The 15638-nt window shown below is 58.6% G+C and overlaps 1 protein-coding gene across 4 annotated transcripts in view; it reads right to left on the reverse strand.

The window, feature by feature from the left end:
* Window positions 1-15638, reverse strand: part of Tbc1d9b (TBC1 domain family member 9B) — a 32919-nt gene that overhangs the window by 5262 nt on the left and 12019 nt on the right. For 3 of the 4 annotated variants that reach the window (XM_004836736.4, XM_021242465.2, XM_087194632.1), the window contains 13 exons: window positions 14870-15100; window positions 9767-9928; window positions 9206-9356; window positions 8332-8546; window positions 7641-7758; window positions 6033-6318; window positions 4553-4682; window positions 4352-4450; window positions 3516-3584; window positions 2387-2630; window positions 2130-2195; window positions 489-560; window positions 205-255 (listed from right to left, as the gene is read on the reverse strand). In XM_004836736.4, coding sequence (XP_004836793.2) covers window positions 205-255; window positions 489-560; window positions 2130-2195; window positions 2387-2630; window positions 3516-3584; window positions 4352-4450; window positions 4553-4682; window positions 6033-6318; window positions 7641-7758; window positions 8332-8546; window positions 9206-9356; window positions 9767-9928; window positions 14870-15100 — 1894 coding nt within the window. The remainder of the gene's footprint in view (window positions 1-204; window positions 256-488; window positions 561-2129; window positions 2196-2386; window positions 2631-3515; window positions 3585-4351; window positions 4451-4552; window positions 4683-6032; window positions 6319-7640; window positions 7759-8331; window positions 8547-9205; window positions 9357-9766; window positions 9929-14869; window positions 15101-15638) is intronic. The other variant, XM_004836737.4, reaches the window with a different exon arrangement.

Genomic DNA, 15638 nt, shown 5'->3' on the forward strand with positions numbered 1-15638 from the left:
TCCCCTGATAACTGGTGTTTGGGCATCACTGACGGCCCATGACAGACTAGAGGGGCCCCTTTTCCTGGGTTCTGGGTCCTCCTGGGCACTCATCCCTGCAGGACACAGCCCCAGAGGGTCCTCAGGGCACAGAGTGTGCAGGTGTCCAGGTGTTGGAAGATGAAGCCAGAGGCCGAGGGGCACCCCTGACCTCCAGGGACTGACCTTGAGCTTCCCAGGGCAGGAAAAAATCCAGCTCTGAAGTCAGAGGAGAGGCTGGAGGCAGCAGAGGAGGCACGGAGGGCAGAGGGAGGAGAAGCCAAGGTCCAGGGAGACAGCGATGCGAGAGAAACAGGAGTTGAGGACACTCAGACCAACAGGCCCAGGAGCAACCCGGCATGGCACAGCCTGCACTTTGCTGGAGCTGCCGGCCACCGCGGGGACCACCAGAGGGCCGTGGTGGCTGCAGGGCCATGGCTGGTGGCTTCGGTGTCCTGGCAGTGGCTCACCTTCTGAGGAGCTGTCCTCGGTGAAGTAATGGGTGGCCTCCAGGGCCGACTCTGCTTCCTCTGGGCTCAGAGCTGCAGGTGGAGAGGAGGAAGACGGTGGGATTCTCAGGCTGAGTTCCCACCTCCTGCAGCCTGGGCGAAGGCCTCCCTCCCCTGCTCAGTGTGCTCAAGCCAGTCCCAACCCGCTGCTCATAATGCCGGGGAGTCTTGGTTTTTTAAAACAGAGTCTCACTATGTAGCTCAGGCTGACCTTGAACTTGTAGTGATCCTCCTGCCTCAGCCTCCTGAGTGCTGGGATCACAGGCGTGTGCCCCATGCCCGGTCTTACACATGGTAAATAATTTCAAGGGTGATGATTAGTTCTGATTATTTCTTTCTAGACTTTGACACTGTGGGATTTTGGGGGGGCAGTGCTTGGGACTGAGCCCAGGGCCTTGTGCATGCTAGCCAAGCACTCCACAGCTGAGCTGCACCCCAGCCCTGCTGTGTTTGAAAAGGCAGTACACCTGCCAGGCAGCAACACAGCCGGTGCCGCTGGGAGCCTGGTGAAGATGAGCTGTCCTCCACCCTGGGCCAGCTCTGCAGATGCTCTGGGGCGTTTCTGGCACTCATGCACACATCAGCCACACGCAAGGCACTGCTTCTTTCCCTCTGCACCTCTTGGAGTGGCTCCACACTGGGACGCAGGGCCTGCCTCATTCTCCTCAGGTCCTAGTGACTCAGCACTGCCTGGGCTGCAGATCCAGATGGTGTGCATGTGTGCGTGTGTGTGTGAATCTCCCTGTTGCACGGGGGGAAACAATGAGGGTCTAGCACAGCACATGGGGGGTGACAGGGCACAGCCAGTGTCCACCAGAGCCCACACGCCTCATGCCTGGGAGGCAGGAGGCTGGGCCAAGGTGGCTGCTGTGGTGGAAGAGCCCCCGTGGCTTCACCTGTGGGATCCAGCCCAGGCCTCTGTGGCAGTGGTGCCAACCTGAAGCCAGCCTGTGCCAGGACCTTTTCAGCTCTGGGCCCTCACAGTCAGCGAGAGGCTCCGGGGACACAGCCTACCCAGGCGGGCCCAGTCAGCCAGCGCTGCTCCCGTGCAGGTTGAGAAAAACAGAACGGGGGATGGGCAGTTCTCAGAGCACTGCGCTCTGGGGCTATCGCACTGGCCTGGGTCAGCTCCCTCCTGAGACATCGGCAGAGCCCCTCCTCAGAGCCACCCGAGGCCAGCGGCCTCCCGGCACAGCTCCAGCCTGGCTCTGAGCCCTTACACTGGCTCACCTCAGTGGCCCACAGGAGCTGTCTGCCTGCACCCCAGTGTGGCCCCATTAGGCCGCAGCACCGCCTCCAGAGGACAGAGGACAGAGGACGCGGCCCCTGTGCCCCTGTCCGGCTTCCTGGGTCTGTGGTGCGCCCCCAGGCTGGCCCTCTGGGAACTGGAATGCAGGGTCTTGGTCCACTCGAACACTCAGACCCTTCCTGGGTTCCGGGTGCGCCTGATCCCGGCCTGCCTGCACTGACGGGAGCCCCTCCGCGTCCTCCCGTCCTGGCCCTGCTCAGATAGCAGCCGGTCGGGGCCTCAGCCCTCCTCTTCCTCTCCCCGCGGAAGCCTGTGCCCCCTCGGCATCCTGAGCTCCAGGCTGAGGCGCTCACCTGGGGGAAGGTGCAGCTTATAGAGAGCCTTGAGCTTCTCCGTGAGGTCTCCATGGTACATCGCACCTGTGGGGCAGGCAGGGAGGAGGGTGGCAGGGGCTCCCAGCCACACAGCAGAGCCGAGCCCCACACTGCCCTCCAGGGTTCCTCCCTACCGGAGCCGGAGCCCTGCCAGGCCTGCTCAGCCCTCTCGGGGGTGTAGGAGGGAGGGCGATGGGGCGTAACGGGCCCAGGTCCCGGAGGTGAGGTGCACTCACTCATCCCTGTCACGAACTCCTTGAAGTTGATCAGCAGGTCCCTGTTCTGGTCCAGGAGCCGGAACATGCGGCCTGCCAGCACAGGTGTGTGTGAGCCACAGGCCCAGGGCGTCAGGCTGGTGAAGAGCTCCTGGAACTGGCTGGCATCGATCCGGTACTGCTCCAGGTAGGGGAGGCTGGGGTCTCGGTGGCCGGCGGCGGCTGTGCGGCTGCTGCCCCAGTACTGGCTCTCCATGTGCTTGGCCTGCGGGTGACACGGGGTGTAAGATGGGGTGCCCACCTCCAGCTCTACCCCAGTCTGCAGAGCTCTGGGGTGCGGGGCAGATCAGACACCTCAGCCACTCAGAGACCCTCACGGTGGGCACGTGCAGGAGCCAGGAGACACGGAGCTCGGCCACCTTGGGAACTGGACCCAAGTGGGTAGAGGGGGCAAGACGGATTGGCAACAAGGACTCTGCCTCCTCTTCACAGCCTCCCTGCTTTTGTTAGCAGCACCTGCGGGGCGTGTCGAAACTGGCCAAGCCAGCCCCAGGCCTCGGGTGACAGGGTGGTGACCAGCCCCTCACTGCCATCGCACCTGATCCCAGTCACTCCTCGATCAACCCTGGGTCTTTTTCTTTTTGGTACCGGGGATTGAACTCAGGACCTTGTGCTCATGAGGCAGGTGTGGTGCTGCTGAGCTACATCCCTGGCCCAACCCTGGGTCTTTTGCTAAAACTACTTGGGAAGAGAAATTCTTTTGGCTGGGGTTGCTGATGTTGCTGACAAGATGACCCCAGAGCTACTGCTGACAGGGCTGCCACTCTGCAGAAGTCCCAGACTGGAGGCCGAGTAGGGAGCCTGTGGGCCTGTGGGTCATCCGGTCCAGCCTGCCCGGAGCTGAGTCCGCACACTTTTCAGCCTGGTGAGTGATGGATTCCCTCTTCTGTCTGGGCGAACGTGAATGGGTTTCCTGGCATTCAAGCGCTCTGTTTAAACTCAAGGATTCAAACCCACCACGTGAGGTTCATGGTAACTGCCTCTGGGGATGCTTCTCAATCCCTTTCTCTTCTGACAGAAAGCTGCTGCCCTGAGGTGCACTCTGGGGATGAGGACGGAACACTGGCTCTGCTTTGCTCTTGGCTGTCACCTTAAACACCACATAGAGGTCCTCCAGCTCTTCAATTGAGAAACCAATGTCCCCTGGGATGGCTCGGACCTGGAATGAGAGAGAAGCGGGCTGTATTGATGGGTCCTCAGGCGCCTGCTGCAGCGGAACAAGATGCTTGCTCCAAGGGATGAGCATGTGGTCAGCCAAGGCCACCAGGCATGGAAGGTGGTGCGTCGAGGGTGTGTGGTCCACATGCTCACCCCGTCACAGGAGCCCCTTCCGGGGTGGCACTGGGGTGGGGGCTTTCCTCTCCTGAGCCGAGGAGATGGCCATTTAGCTCCTCTGTCTGGATCCCTGCAAAGGCCCTGGAACTGGCTCTTCGCAAGGGATTCTAGAACTTGCTGGTCAAGTCCGTCCCTTCAGTTAGCCAGAGTCTGTCAGTTTCTGTTGGTTGTGACCAAAGTGCCCTCTGTGGGCTCAAGAGGGGATGGGGATGTGGAGGCGGAGCAGGAAGTGCCTGACTCTGAGGTCCCAGCCGGACCACAGGGGAGCCTGACCCTCCAAGGGTGTCAGCATCCTGGTCCTGGGGCCGAGAGCACAGGCCAAGGCCAGCTGGGAGGACACTTCCCCAGAGGCGCCAAGCCTCCAGGGCGCGGGCGAAGGAAACATCTCCCACTGAAGACGGGGCAGGAAGCCGTGAGTGGAGCTCCTGAAACTCCGGTGTGCATCTGCACAGCTGCTTCCAGTCTGCTCAGCAGCCACAAGGCAGGCAGCCAGCAGCGTGAAGGGCAGGGCATGAGCATGGCTGTGCTCCTGCCCAGGGAGACATCCGCCCCCCGACCCGAGGAATGAGCCCGTCCCACCAGTGACCCTACCACGCTTCGTTTGGCTGTGTCCTCCAAGGACTGGATCACTTTCAGCCTCTGCTTAAACCGCATCTGTTCCAGGTCATCCGCCCTCAGGCTGCTGAACTTCTACAGGTGAAGGGGAATTGGTGAGACCAAGTCTGGCCACAGGCAGAAGCCTGCCCCTCGCCACCTCCAGGGCTGGCCAAGCTGGTGCCACTGGTTGCTGACCTCGTAGGACACCTTCAGGAGGTCAAAGACGTCCACCTCCACAGGAGGCTCATCTCCGCTGGTCAGCAGGGCATGGAGGTGTGGAATAGGGGGAGAGATACTTTGCTTGTTGACCACATTATCCAGGTATCTGTGAAGGTTAAAGGACAGGGTCCAGACGACCCGCTGGCCACAGGGATGTATCCCTCACAGCTAAGTGGTGCACATTCAGACGGCCAGTTAAGGTGAATGCTGAGGGCCAGGAGCCCCAGCGCGCTGCCCACAGGAGGTCTGAGTGCTAACTCAAAGGCTAACTTCAGGGGGTCTTGTGGGCAGGAACCTTTTATAAGCCCAACCCTACTAGCTGGAAGGATAACTGGATAGGAAGACTCAGGGACCAAAGGAGAGTGCCAGGAAAAAGTGGGGACTGCCTCTGGCAGTGTCTGGAGTGGCTCAGGGGACCCGGCTTCTCTAGGAGGTCTTGGGCACAGGGTCCTACTTTAGCCCAGCAGGGCTTCACCCATCCTGGGCACTCTGGGCCGAGCCTGCCACTCAGGTGGGAGAGTTCCCATCCCTGGTCAGCCTGTGGCTCCTGCAGGAGACAGGCATGAAAACCATGGTCTGGTCATAGCCTGGAGGTCTCTGCCCACAGAAGGGAGGAAGCCACCCTGACAAGGCTGCCTTCCCATCAACAGCTGGGCTGCCTCAGCAGGAAGGAGCCATGTCCCAGGCTGTCCACAGTGGCCGGAGTGTTCAGGCCAGGTAAATATACCTGGGCAGGTGGGGCCACAGCACACCTGAAGGCCAGGCTGGGGTACTCAGACATCTTTGTACAGGGGACCAACCATGACATGGGGCATTCTCCATGTGCCAGGGGAAGGACAGGGTCAGCAGTGATTGCAAAGAGCTCTGTGGGAACCAGGTGAGGGACAGGGGCTGAGAAAACCATGGTGAGGTGGGAATGGGTCCGAGGAAGGGGCGTTGTAGGCCTGTCCAGGGGCGGGGAGGCTGCCGGGGAGGGGTGTGAGGACGACCTGCTGTCCTACAGCTCACTCCGCTGTCCTGTGAAGGTGGGCTGAAAGTGGGCTGCTCTATCCAGGGGAAGCAGCAGTGTGGCAACCTAGGAAGCACAAGGACAGCTTTGTGGAGATCAGAGGAACCTTTGCTAGACTTGGACCCACTGCACAGCCATGTCCTGGCCACCAAGGAGAAGTGTCACCTGGGTCACCAGGGCACCCCCAGAAAGCCCCTGACCGCATGCCTCTGGTCACTGCCCCTGGCTCAGGGCTGTTCCCCATCTGGTTTCCTCCTAGCACTGATCACTTGCCAACCGCTGTTTGGGTCCCAACAGGAAAGAAAATCTGTTGGAGGAGCCAGCCTGAGCCCAGGTGTGGCCTGGCACTTGGTGGGCAGTCAATGAGCGCTAGCTATGTGCCCAGGGCTGGTGAGGGGTGGACTTCTGCTGCCAGCTTCCAGAAGTGCAGGAGCCCAGCGTGTTCACCTGCCCAGCACGGTCATGGCCTCGCCCTCATCACTGCAGTCCAGTAGCTGCTCCATGTTGGCGTCCAGGACAGCCAAGGCCACCTGCAAGATCACCTTGATGCCCTCATAGAAGAAGCAGTCGACGATGACCACGGCGCTTTCAAAGGGCATGACACTGAGGAAGAGGGTCAGGAACCAGGACAGAGAGATGCTGGAGATCACCCCCAGGTCCTGCATCTTCTCAGAGAGCTGGGGTAGGAAATCTCGCGTGAGCTCTTCGAAGATGCCTTGGTCCACCAGGGCTCCTGCAGAAGAGACAAGACTGAATGTGGGCCCATGCCCAGGGTCTCAAGCAGGCCCCCCGTGAGCCCTGGGCCTGGGACCTCCTGGGCCTGGGACCTCCCGGGCCTGCTGGCTCCACTTACAGGGAGGGCAGGGAGAGAACACAAACACCCCAGGAGGGCTCCTCCGAAGCGTTCTGTGCTTCCGAGAGGACTATTCGCTCCAGCACACGGTCCCCTCGGTGTCCACAGGGGACTGGTCTCAGGACCCCAGATACCGAGCCCACAGGGCTGAGTCCCTGATAGGAAATGGAGGAGTGTTTGTACAGACTCTGCAACAGCCTCCCGTGTACCTCAAACCACCTCTAGATGACTCAGTGTACAGCATGAATGCACGCTAATAGTTGTTTCACCCTGTATGGTTTAGGGAATAAAGACAAGGAAAGTCTGTGGCCGTTCAGTGCAGATATAAGGTTTTCCCAAGTGTTTCTGGCCCAAGGTCGGCTGAATCCCAGGGATCTGAGAGCTGGGTGCACTTGGATCTTCTTTTGAGGAAGCACGATTTCTTTCCTAACAGCCTCAGTGATCAGTGGCCTTGGAGGCTTCTGTCCTACTGCTTGTGAAGAGACGCAAATCTAAAGGACCCCAGGAGACCCCCAAAACCAGCGTGGAGGGGATAACAGATGCCAGGTGACTGGCTTTCACGTACGCACAAAGTAAGACACTGGCAAGTCCGTTTCCACCTGATGACAAGCTTCAGTGGATGTGAGTTCATAATAGCTGAAGCTGGGCGATAGGCACACAGGGGCAAACTGTATTCTTCAGTTTTTAGTTTTTTGGTTTTTTTTGGACCGGAGCTTGAACTCAAGACCTTGAGCTTGCAAGGCAGGTGGCAGAACCACTGAGCTAAATACCGGGCCCTATATTCTTCAGTTTTGATGTTTAAAGTTTTCTTTATAAAAAAGGTGAGGAAAGGTTAGGTGGATGGTGATTTAGTCTCCAGTGGACTTTCTGAAGCCAGTGCAGTATAGCATCCTCTAATGCTCACTTCAGCGATGCCAGGGAGGCCCACACAGGGCTGTGGGTGCAGATGGTGGGGAGGCTTATGTTGGCTGTCCACTTTCTGGCTGTGATCTTCTCTTTCTTTTGTTGAGACAGGGTCTCACTGTGTAGTTCAGGCTGGCCTCGAACTCACTATGTAGCCCAGGCTGCCCTCAGCCTCTGGTTGCTAGGTTCACAGGTGTGCACCCCCATGCTGGCTATGAGCTCCACGCAGCTCGTGGCTGGGAAGGGCACAGAGCCTGCCCGGGGAAGGGCCTGCCGCGTGGGAGCCGCTGGGCACTCACCCACCACCCTGGTGTTGTAGTAGTCGGGCAGCATGCGCTCACAGAGGGCCACCAGGAGCCAGAAGGCCTCCTCCTCGCTGCCATAGAGCAGGAGCACGGACGTCACGATGTTCATCGCCTGCCAAGCAGACAGCAAGGGAGGCTCGCACTGGGCGGCTGAGTACAGCTGCCTCCTGCCCCACACCGGCCTCTCGGTCTACAATCTGCCCCTGCAGGAGGGGCAGCATCCAGTAGTGAGAAGCTGTCCCAGCCCAACAGGCAACCTACAGGAAATCAATTTGACGGGTCAGAAGGCACCGAGAAAACAGACGGCAGACATCAGCCCAGGACACTTCCGCAAGTGGTGCCTGGGTGCGGTGAGGCAGGGCCACGCTGACGCGCAGAGCTGTGTGGCCAGTGCCCCGCAGCGCTGGTGGTGATGCTGCCCAACGTGTGAATGCACATCACACCCTGAACTGTACACTTAAGTCTCTATAAAATGGTAAATTTTGTTATGTGTACGTTATTCTACACACACAAAAAATCAAATGCTTCCAAGACTCAGACCAGAGCATGTAGAAGGTAATGTGAGGCACAGGAGGATGGCCTTTCTAGGTTTCGGTTTGCTGTTGTCAGCTCCTTCCTGGGGAATGGGGTGGGTCACGGGTACGACACTACCACACGGGCCCTGGGCCCCAGTGAGCCCTGCTACCTGGCAGTAGCCGATGGTGGGGTTCCGGAAGGCGTAGGCAGTCAGCACCCGCCGCAGCGCAGCGATCCCCAGCTCGTTTTGGAAGGCGGGGTGCTCGGGCATGGAGCGGTGGAGGTCTCTCTCGATCTCCTCTGTGGCCAGGCTGTACTTCCCCGTGGACTTCTCCACCAGTTCAGTGTAGTAGCCGGGGTGAGTCACCATCTCATTCCAGGCCCCTGGGGGACACAGGGGCAGCTGTCACACTGTTCTCCCTCTGGGTACTTGGGGGCAAGCACAGGGAAGACTGGATGTCCCCAGAGGGGACAACTCGGGTCAACTACGAGGTGTGAGCGAAACTTCCCTGCTAACTGCTCACCACAGCCCCGTCTGCCCCAGAAATCTGAACGGCCGCAGAGCCCTTCTGCACAAACGCTCCAGGCGGCCGTGGTACGCACAGTCAGAGCCTGTCGCGAGGAAGGCGGTCTCAGGGCCCAGCAGGCAGGAGAGCGCCAGCACCAGCATCTGCCCCTCCAAAGCCTGTGCAGGGAGTGAGGCCTTTCTCTTCTTTCCTACAGCCCCTGCTCTGCCTGGTCGACCTCAGGAGGGCAGCCCAAGGACGAGACAACTCACAAGAGAAGTTTCCTCGTTTTGTTTTGTTCTGATTTCTTTGCACCAGCATCTCACCATGTAGCTCAGGTCAGCCCCGAGTCTGCAATTCCTGCCTCGGCCTCTAGTGCTGGGATTATAGGTATGTGGCACTTTTTCTGGGTGGCAGGAGCCAGGGGTCAAATGCAGACCCTTGTGTGTGTGACACACACCCTCGAGGAGCTGCCCCCAGCCCACTGTGGACAGAGAACTCTGGGGAATGAGGCAGGAGCAGCTGGACCCCACTCACCCGAGAAGAGGAGCCACAGCTCTCCTCGAAGACTCTCAGGGATGCCTTTCAGGACCAGCTGCCGTGTTGTGGCTGTGCGGTACATGCACATGCCGCGCCCATACTCAAAGAAGTGGATGTCCCACGCTTCCTCTTTCGCCTTCTCCTTCGCCTGAGGGAAAAGAGCCGGGGGTTTGGGGTTGAAGAGTCTCAGAGTGCTGGGCCTGAGGTGACCAAGTCCTCACTTCTCTGAGCAAGGCTGAAACCCTGCAGGGTACACAGTCTGGGAAGTGCTGCCAGCAGGTGCAGATTTCACAACGCACACAGGCAGAGGTACGCAGAGCCCACCTGGCCCAGACACCAACATCCCCAGGCTCCTTCCTTCCTGCAGAGGCCTGGAGCCCGTGACCAACAGCACCCGCTACATGGGTCAAGCAGGGCGCCTGTCCCAGGACAGCCTGGCCACCGTGAATTGCCAGGGCGGCCTCAGGATGGCACTGCCCACTGTGGGCCCCAGAGGCAGCAATCTGGAGGCTGGCTCCAGGCCTCTTCCTGGCAGAGGTGCTGCTGCCTGGGCCTTACCCCCTTGGCTCCGAGGTCCTCCATGGCCGGGTGTCTCTGGAAGACCTTGAGCAGGCCCTGGGATACAGTGGGTACGTCCTGGGCACCGAAACTCAGGCGGCTGCAGAGGGGCGATGTCGGGCTGGTGGGTGTTTCTGGCAGTTCCTGAGGCGCTGGGAGGGACTAAAAATAAAACAGAGAGGGAGAGTGCCTAGTACTGAGCTCCCCACGGGCACTGCAGTGAGTACATTCACTCTTGGACAAAGCCCCGGGCAAGGACTGCGGGGTGCGCAGGGCTGGAGGCCTTGGCTGCAGCCCTGCTGCCTGTGCACCTGCACCTGGCCCCTCGAGCCAAGCCCTCACGCTGGTCTCAGGGCCTCAAATGCCCCACTCACTGCAGCTGAGCATGCTTGAGCACCGTGCTGTGGAAGCAGGGACCCTGCTAGGGCACCAGGGACGATGGGGATTCAGACCTGGCCCATCTGAGCCCTGGCGCAGAGACTGGCTCGGGAGTGGGCGTTGAGCCTCAGGAGGTGGGCGGGGCTGCCAGGACAATGAACATCACACCCGGAGCCACAGGAGACATGCAGAGGACACACAGCACAAGACAGCAGCGCTCCTAAACCTGCCCTTCTCGGGTCCTGACTGGGGCTGCCCGCCTGTGCTCACCATCTGCAGCTGCTTGAGGAGCACGGAGGCCTCTTTGGCCCCTTGCCCGGAGGCCCAACACCCTCCGCACTCCTGCCGAGTCCTCAGAAGGGGTCTGGACCCTTCCCAGGCTGGCCACTGCCTCTGAAACCCCTTTAAGTTTCTGCATTTTGCTGCTCCAGGCCTGAGGCGACAGATGTGGCCTAAAACACACAAAGCTCCTGTTCACTGGAGACACCAGGCTCTCTTCAGTGTGCCTGAAGCGATGGCAGAGCCCCTACTCTGCTTGCAATCTGATGGTGACACTTTCCCCTAAGGGTCTGATCATACCGGGGAGCTCCGTTCGAAGAGAGGGCCTGTGCCCCAGCTGCCCCCCACCCAGCAGGACTGTGGGACCCTCCCTAGTCTAGGAGCCAGGGTAGGGGCTCTGGGAAGGCACCAGGTGGGCAACACAGGGCAGGCAGAACAGAGGGGCATGAGGGACAAAGTTCTGCAGGGAAGCCTGATCTCCTCCTCTGGATTCCTGGAACCTGCCTGCTAGCAGGGCTGCGGAGTGAGGAGGCAGGCCACACCACCCGAGGGACAGGTGGGGGTCTCTTTGGAACATCTGGCACCTGGAAGGCATAGTGCTGTGACGCCTGCCAGTCCGCCGTCTGCCTGCACTGCTTCTGGGGCCAACTGTACTGGCCAAACACTCCTGATCTCCGGGAGCCCAGTGCTGGTGGGAATGGCCATGTGGGGAGTCCTCGTGGTCAGGTGGCCCAGGGCAGTGCCGGGCATCTGCTACCCCAGAGCCCGCAGCAGGACACCTCTGCTGTCATGTGAGCACTGGGCCTTGCTCCTGGGACCTGCTTCCTGTCCTGCCAGCAGCAGCTCTGTGTGACCTGGGTTCCTCCTGCTCCATTCTTGGGCCCTGTGCCCTATGCTCATAGGTGAGATGGCTGCGACTCTGATCTGGCCTCAGAGGTGTTGCCCGGCTGCCAACGAGAAAACGCAGCGGTGCCTCTGTAAGGCGTGCTGGGGTGACCCAGGGAGGACCCAGGGGCTGCAGCCACCAGCCTGGCACACAGAAGCCGAAGGAGTACACTGCTTCGCCAGGAAGGGGAGTCCAGCGGTAGTGCCCCGGTGGATAGCAGGTTGACCAGGTAACCCCTCTGGCCTCTCCTCTCGGGTCTCATCCTGCGGCCATGGGATAGGCAGGAGCTATGGGCACACCTACCTAAACTGCTCCGCTGTTATTCTCAGAGAGAGCCTTACCCATGGCTGCTGATGGCTTGCAAGATTTATACATCCTAGAACGGATCAAACTGCGCTCTTCATATACGTACAGGTATTATACTTTGCCCTCACGTAGCTGCTTTTAATAAAAAAGAAAAAAAAGAGAGCTCTGCTAGGTTTCTACCCACTGTCTGCCTCTCTGCACCTGCCTGGTATCTTAGAATGGATTGTGGGCCCATTTAAATATACTTTTATAGGTTTTAATTTGGGGGGGGTACCGGGGATCAAACTCAGGACCTTGCGCTTTCGAGGCAGGTGGCAGCACCACTGAGCTAGATCGCTGGGCCAATATTTTGGTTTTTTTGAGATAGGGTCTTTCTATAGTCCAGGCTGGCCTCGAACTCACATTGATCCTCCTGCCTCAGCCTCCTGAGTGCTGGGACTAGAGGCGTGCACCACCACGCCTGGTCCGAAACAAATTTTTTTTTTTTTATTAATTTTTTTTGTTGTTCTTCGGGGGATCAAACTCAGGACCTTGTGCTTGCAAGGCAGGTGCAGTGCCACTGAGCTAAATCCCTGGCCCTAAACATACTTTATAACAGGCTGCTTGAATTCAGCAGGCAGGACCCCAGCACAGGCCAGTGGTGCCTGACTGTGGAGACTGCTTCCCCCTGGAGCTTCCCAGGAGGACCTGGAGGTAGAAGACACAGCTCAGGGGCAGAGCATTCCCGAGCATGTGCAAGGCCTGGGTTCACACCCAGCGCCCCACCCCAGGACACAGACGGCTCTCAGGCAATGGGAAGTATCTTAGAGTATCAGAAATCTCAGCGCCAGCAAAGCAGCCAGACTCCAGGAATGTCCTTCCTGCTGGACGCGCTCCCAGGGAGCCTTGAGCACCAGGTGGAGCGGGAGGCCCAGGCCGCTTTCTGCAGAGCCCAGCTGGGTCACACCTTATTGAGGCTGACTGGCCTCCGGTGGACACACAGCGATGCCCAGGACCCTGCTTTCCCGGTCAGGCCCTTCCTTCTCCTCTCTCCAGGTAACCATTTCACATATTAATCTAGAACGAACTTCAAAATCCACTTGCCTGTCCTCACTTCCGCTTCCTATTTCACTAACGAGCAAAGCAGGAGCAGAAGCAGAAGCAACCCACGGCCTCCACAGCTGTCCCTGCCCCTGTGCTGTCCGTGTCCTCCCCTCTCCGGACTTCCTCCAGCAGCCCTGCCCACCCCGCACTGTCCCTTCTCTCCCCACTGGTCTCCCTCCTCTCCACCACAATCCTGCTGCTGCACCCTAAGACCCTCCCCGTCTTCAGCCGGGCGGCAGTGGACAAGTCAGCCCTGCTAGCTTCCCAAGTGGCTTCAGGGCCCCGTGCGGAAGGCCTGGTCGAGGTGGTGGCCCTGAGAAGGCGGGGTCTGGGGAGGGAGTAGGTCATCGGGGATGCCCTGGACGACAGGGATCCCGGGGCCCAGTCCCTTCCTCCCCATTCCTGGCCACCAGCAGGTGTGGGGCTGGGCTCCACCATGGGCTCCTGCTGTGGTGTCCTGCCTTGGCACAGACCTAAAGCAATGGGTCGGGGGCCACGGACTGCGGACCAGGACCTCCAAAGCTGTGAACCAGAATGAGGTTTCCTCCTCACAGGCCGACTGTCTCAGGCATCCGGTCACGGTGAGTCCCACACACGGGGAGCCCTGTTACTCTGCTGACCTCTGCTCAAAATGTCTTGAAAGCTACCCTAAACTCACTGCGACCTTCTGTCCTCTCTCACCTCTTTTCCTGTCTGTCAGAAAGCATGTATGTATGTATGTATGTATATATATAAAATAACTGCATATTATTTGTTGTTTTTTTTGGTACCGGAGATTGAGTCAGGACCTTGTGCTTTTGAGACAGGTGTGGTGCCACTGAGCTAAAATCCTAAGCCCAACAATTATGTATAATATATAAAACTGAACTCACTATGTAGCCCAGATTGGCCTTGAACTTGCACTGATCCTCCTGCCTCAGCCTCCTGAGTGCTGGGATCACAGGTATGGACCATGTACCCCTACTCCTGGCTCTATATTCCTTCTTGTCTTATATTTTCATGGTGCTTCATCTCCATCACTGGAGCCTATGTAACTTACGTACTATCACCTTTACCTAGCCCTACACTGAAATATTCACAATGCTCCCGCCGGTCATTGTGCTGAAGCTTCTGTCATCATTTCTTGGCTGTCTAGAGTTTGTTCTGCCCCTCAGAAGCCTGCAGGGTAAGATCTGTGTGAGCCAGGCGTGGGGCACACAGCCATAACCCTAGAACTTGGGGTCAATCGACCAAGCCAGATACAGTGCAACTGTATCTTAAATACCGTCAGCCCTCTACATCATGGATTCTGAATCTGTGCATTCAACCAAATGCATGTGGAAAATATGCAGAAGAAAACACTATTTGTAAAGAACACGTGCAGACATTTTCTTGTCACTGTTCCCTGAACAATAAAATACAAATATCTACAAAGCATCTGCATTGTGTTTGGTCCAAGCATGCAGGAGGATGTGCAGATCCGTGACTACACTGTGCCATTTATAAAGGGACTTGAGCCCCCGTGGGCTTTGGTACTAGGGGTCCTGGGTCCAGTCTCCTATGGTTACTGAGGCGCAGCTGATACTGAGGAATGATTATTAAATCTGTTGGGAGGGCCGGGGATTTAGCTCAGTGGCACTGCACCTGCCTCGCAAGTGCAAGGTCCTGAGTTTGATCCCTAGTACCGGAAAATAAAATCTGTTGGGAGAATAATGATGTTACAGTTACATCTGAAAGGAGTCCTGGCTGGGGCTACAGCTCAGTGGAAGAATTTGTGCCTGGTGTCCTCAAATCCCTAAATTCCAGCTCTAGAAAAAAAGTCTCTGGGTAAGAAGCTCTGGCCAAAAGACTAGTGAGCCAAAGGCCGCGAGAGTCACCCAGCCTTGCTCTCCACACTGTGCAAGGCCCTCAGGGACAGCCAGAGGCAGCTGGTCTAGCCAGAGGTTTCTCCTGAGATGGCCGGGCAAGTGTGGGCGAGGCACAGAGGAGGGACACTGCCAGGCGGGGTGCACATGGCCAGTGACCCTAGAGGGCAGGACTAAGCTCAGCTCTGTCCCCCACACAGCTGTCTTGCCAGCGCCAGAGACTCAACCTCAGCCCAGCCCCTTGTGCAGCACAGCGAGGCACTGGCTGCCCCAGCCCTGGCCCTGGCCTGATCCTCCCTCAGCTGCTTCCTCCCGGGATGCCCTCACCTCTGGGGCTGGACCCACAGTGCTGGCTCTCCCTCCCCCGAGGCTGAGGCTGCGGCTGCTGCTGCTGCCCGGCTGCTTAGAAGGCATCTTCTGGAGGAAGTCTGAGATCCTCTGGACCAGGAAGTCACGGTCTTTCAGGTTGGCAAACAGGAAGGTCATTTTACTCTTGGTGCTGATGGACAGAGGGCTGGGCAGGACACTGGAGCTGTCGGCTTTTTCGACAATAGTCACCTGGGAAGGCAAAACACGATTCAAATACTGACTCTGCCGCTCCTTGGGCATGATCCTGCATGAGGGACTTGTGTCTCGTCTGCACGCAGTGAGCATGCTGGCCTTGCTGGCCGCTAAGAGGAGGGGATGTGAGGTGCTCGGCTGAGAGGTGAGCCCTGCTGGCTTCTCAAAGGATGGCCACTTCCTCTTCTCTTCAAATGCGGGGAGCAGCCCTCACTGCAGGGCTGCCCAAGCACCGTGCTGAGGGAGCACTTCTAGGCAGCCTGTCCCAGAGCCTGGCTCTGAGCAACCCCCAGATGTGGGCGGAGCCGCACATGAGCGCGGGGCAATGACGGGGCAGGGGCACAGATCCACCACGAGCAGAGTGGGGGTGGTGAGCAGGGACAGACAGTAGAGGCTGGGACAGATGGAGCAGGGCTGGGCGCCAGCTGTGTGCACGTGTGGGCTAGGTACGAGTGCACAGTACTTATGGGTGTGAACATGCACATGTGCTGTGTATGAGCACACGTGTGCGTGTGACACGTCTGTGCAGTGGCTG

The sequence above is a fragment of the Heterocephalus glaber genome, unplaced genomic scaffold, assembly GCF_053883595.1.
Source record: "Heterocephalus glaber isolate CG9 unplaced genomic scaffold, H.glaber_assembly_v1.0 deba00001606, whole genome shotgun sequence".
NCBI lineage: Eukaryota > Metazoa > Chordata > Mammalia > Rodentia > Bathyergidae > Heterocephalus > Heterocephalus glaber.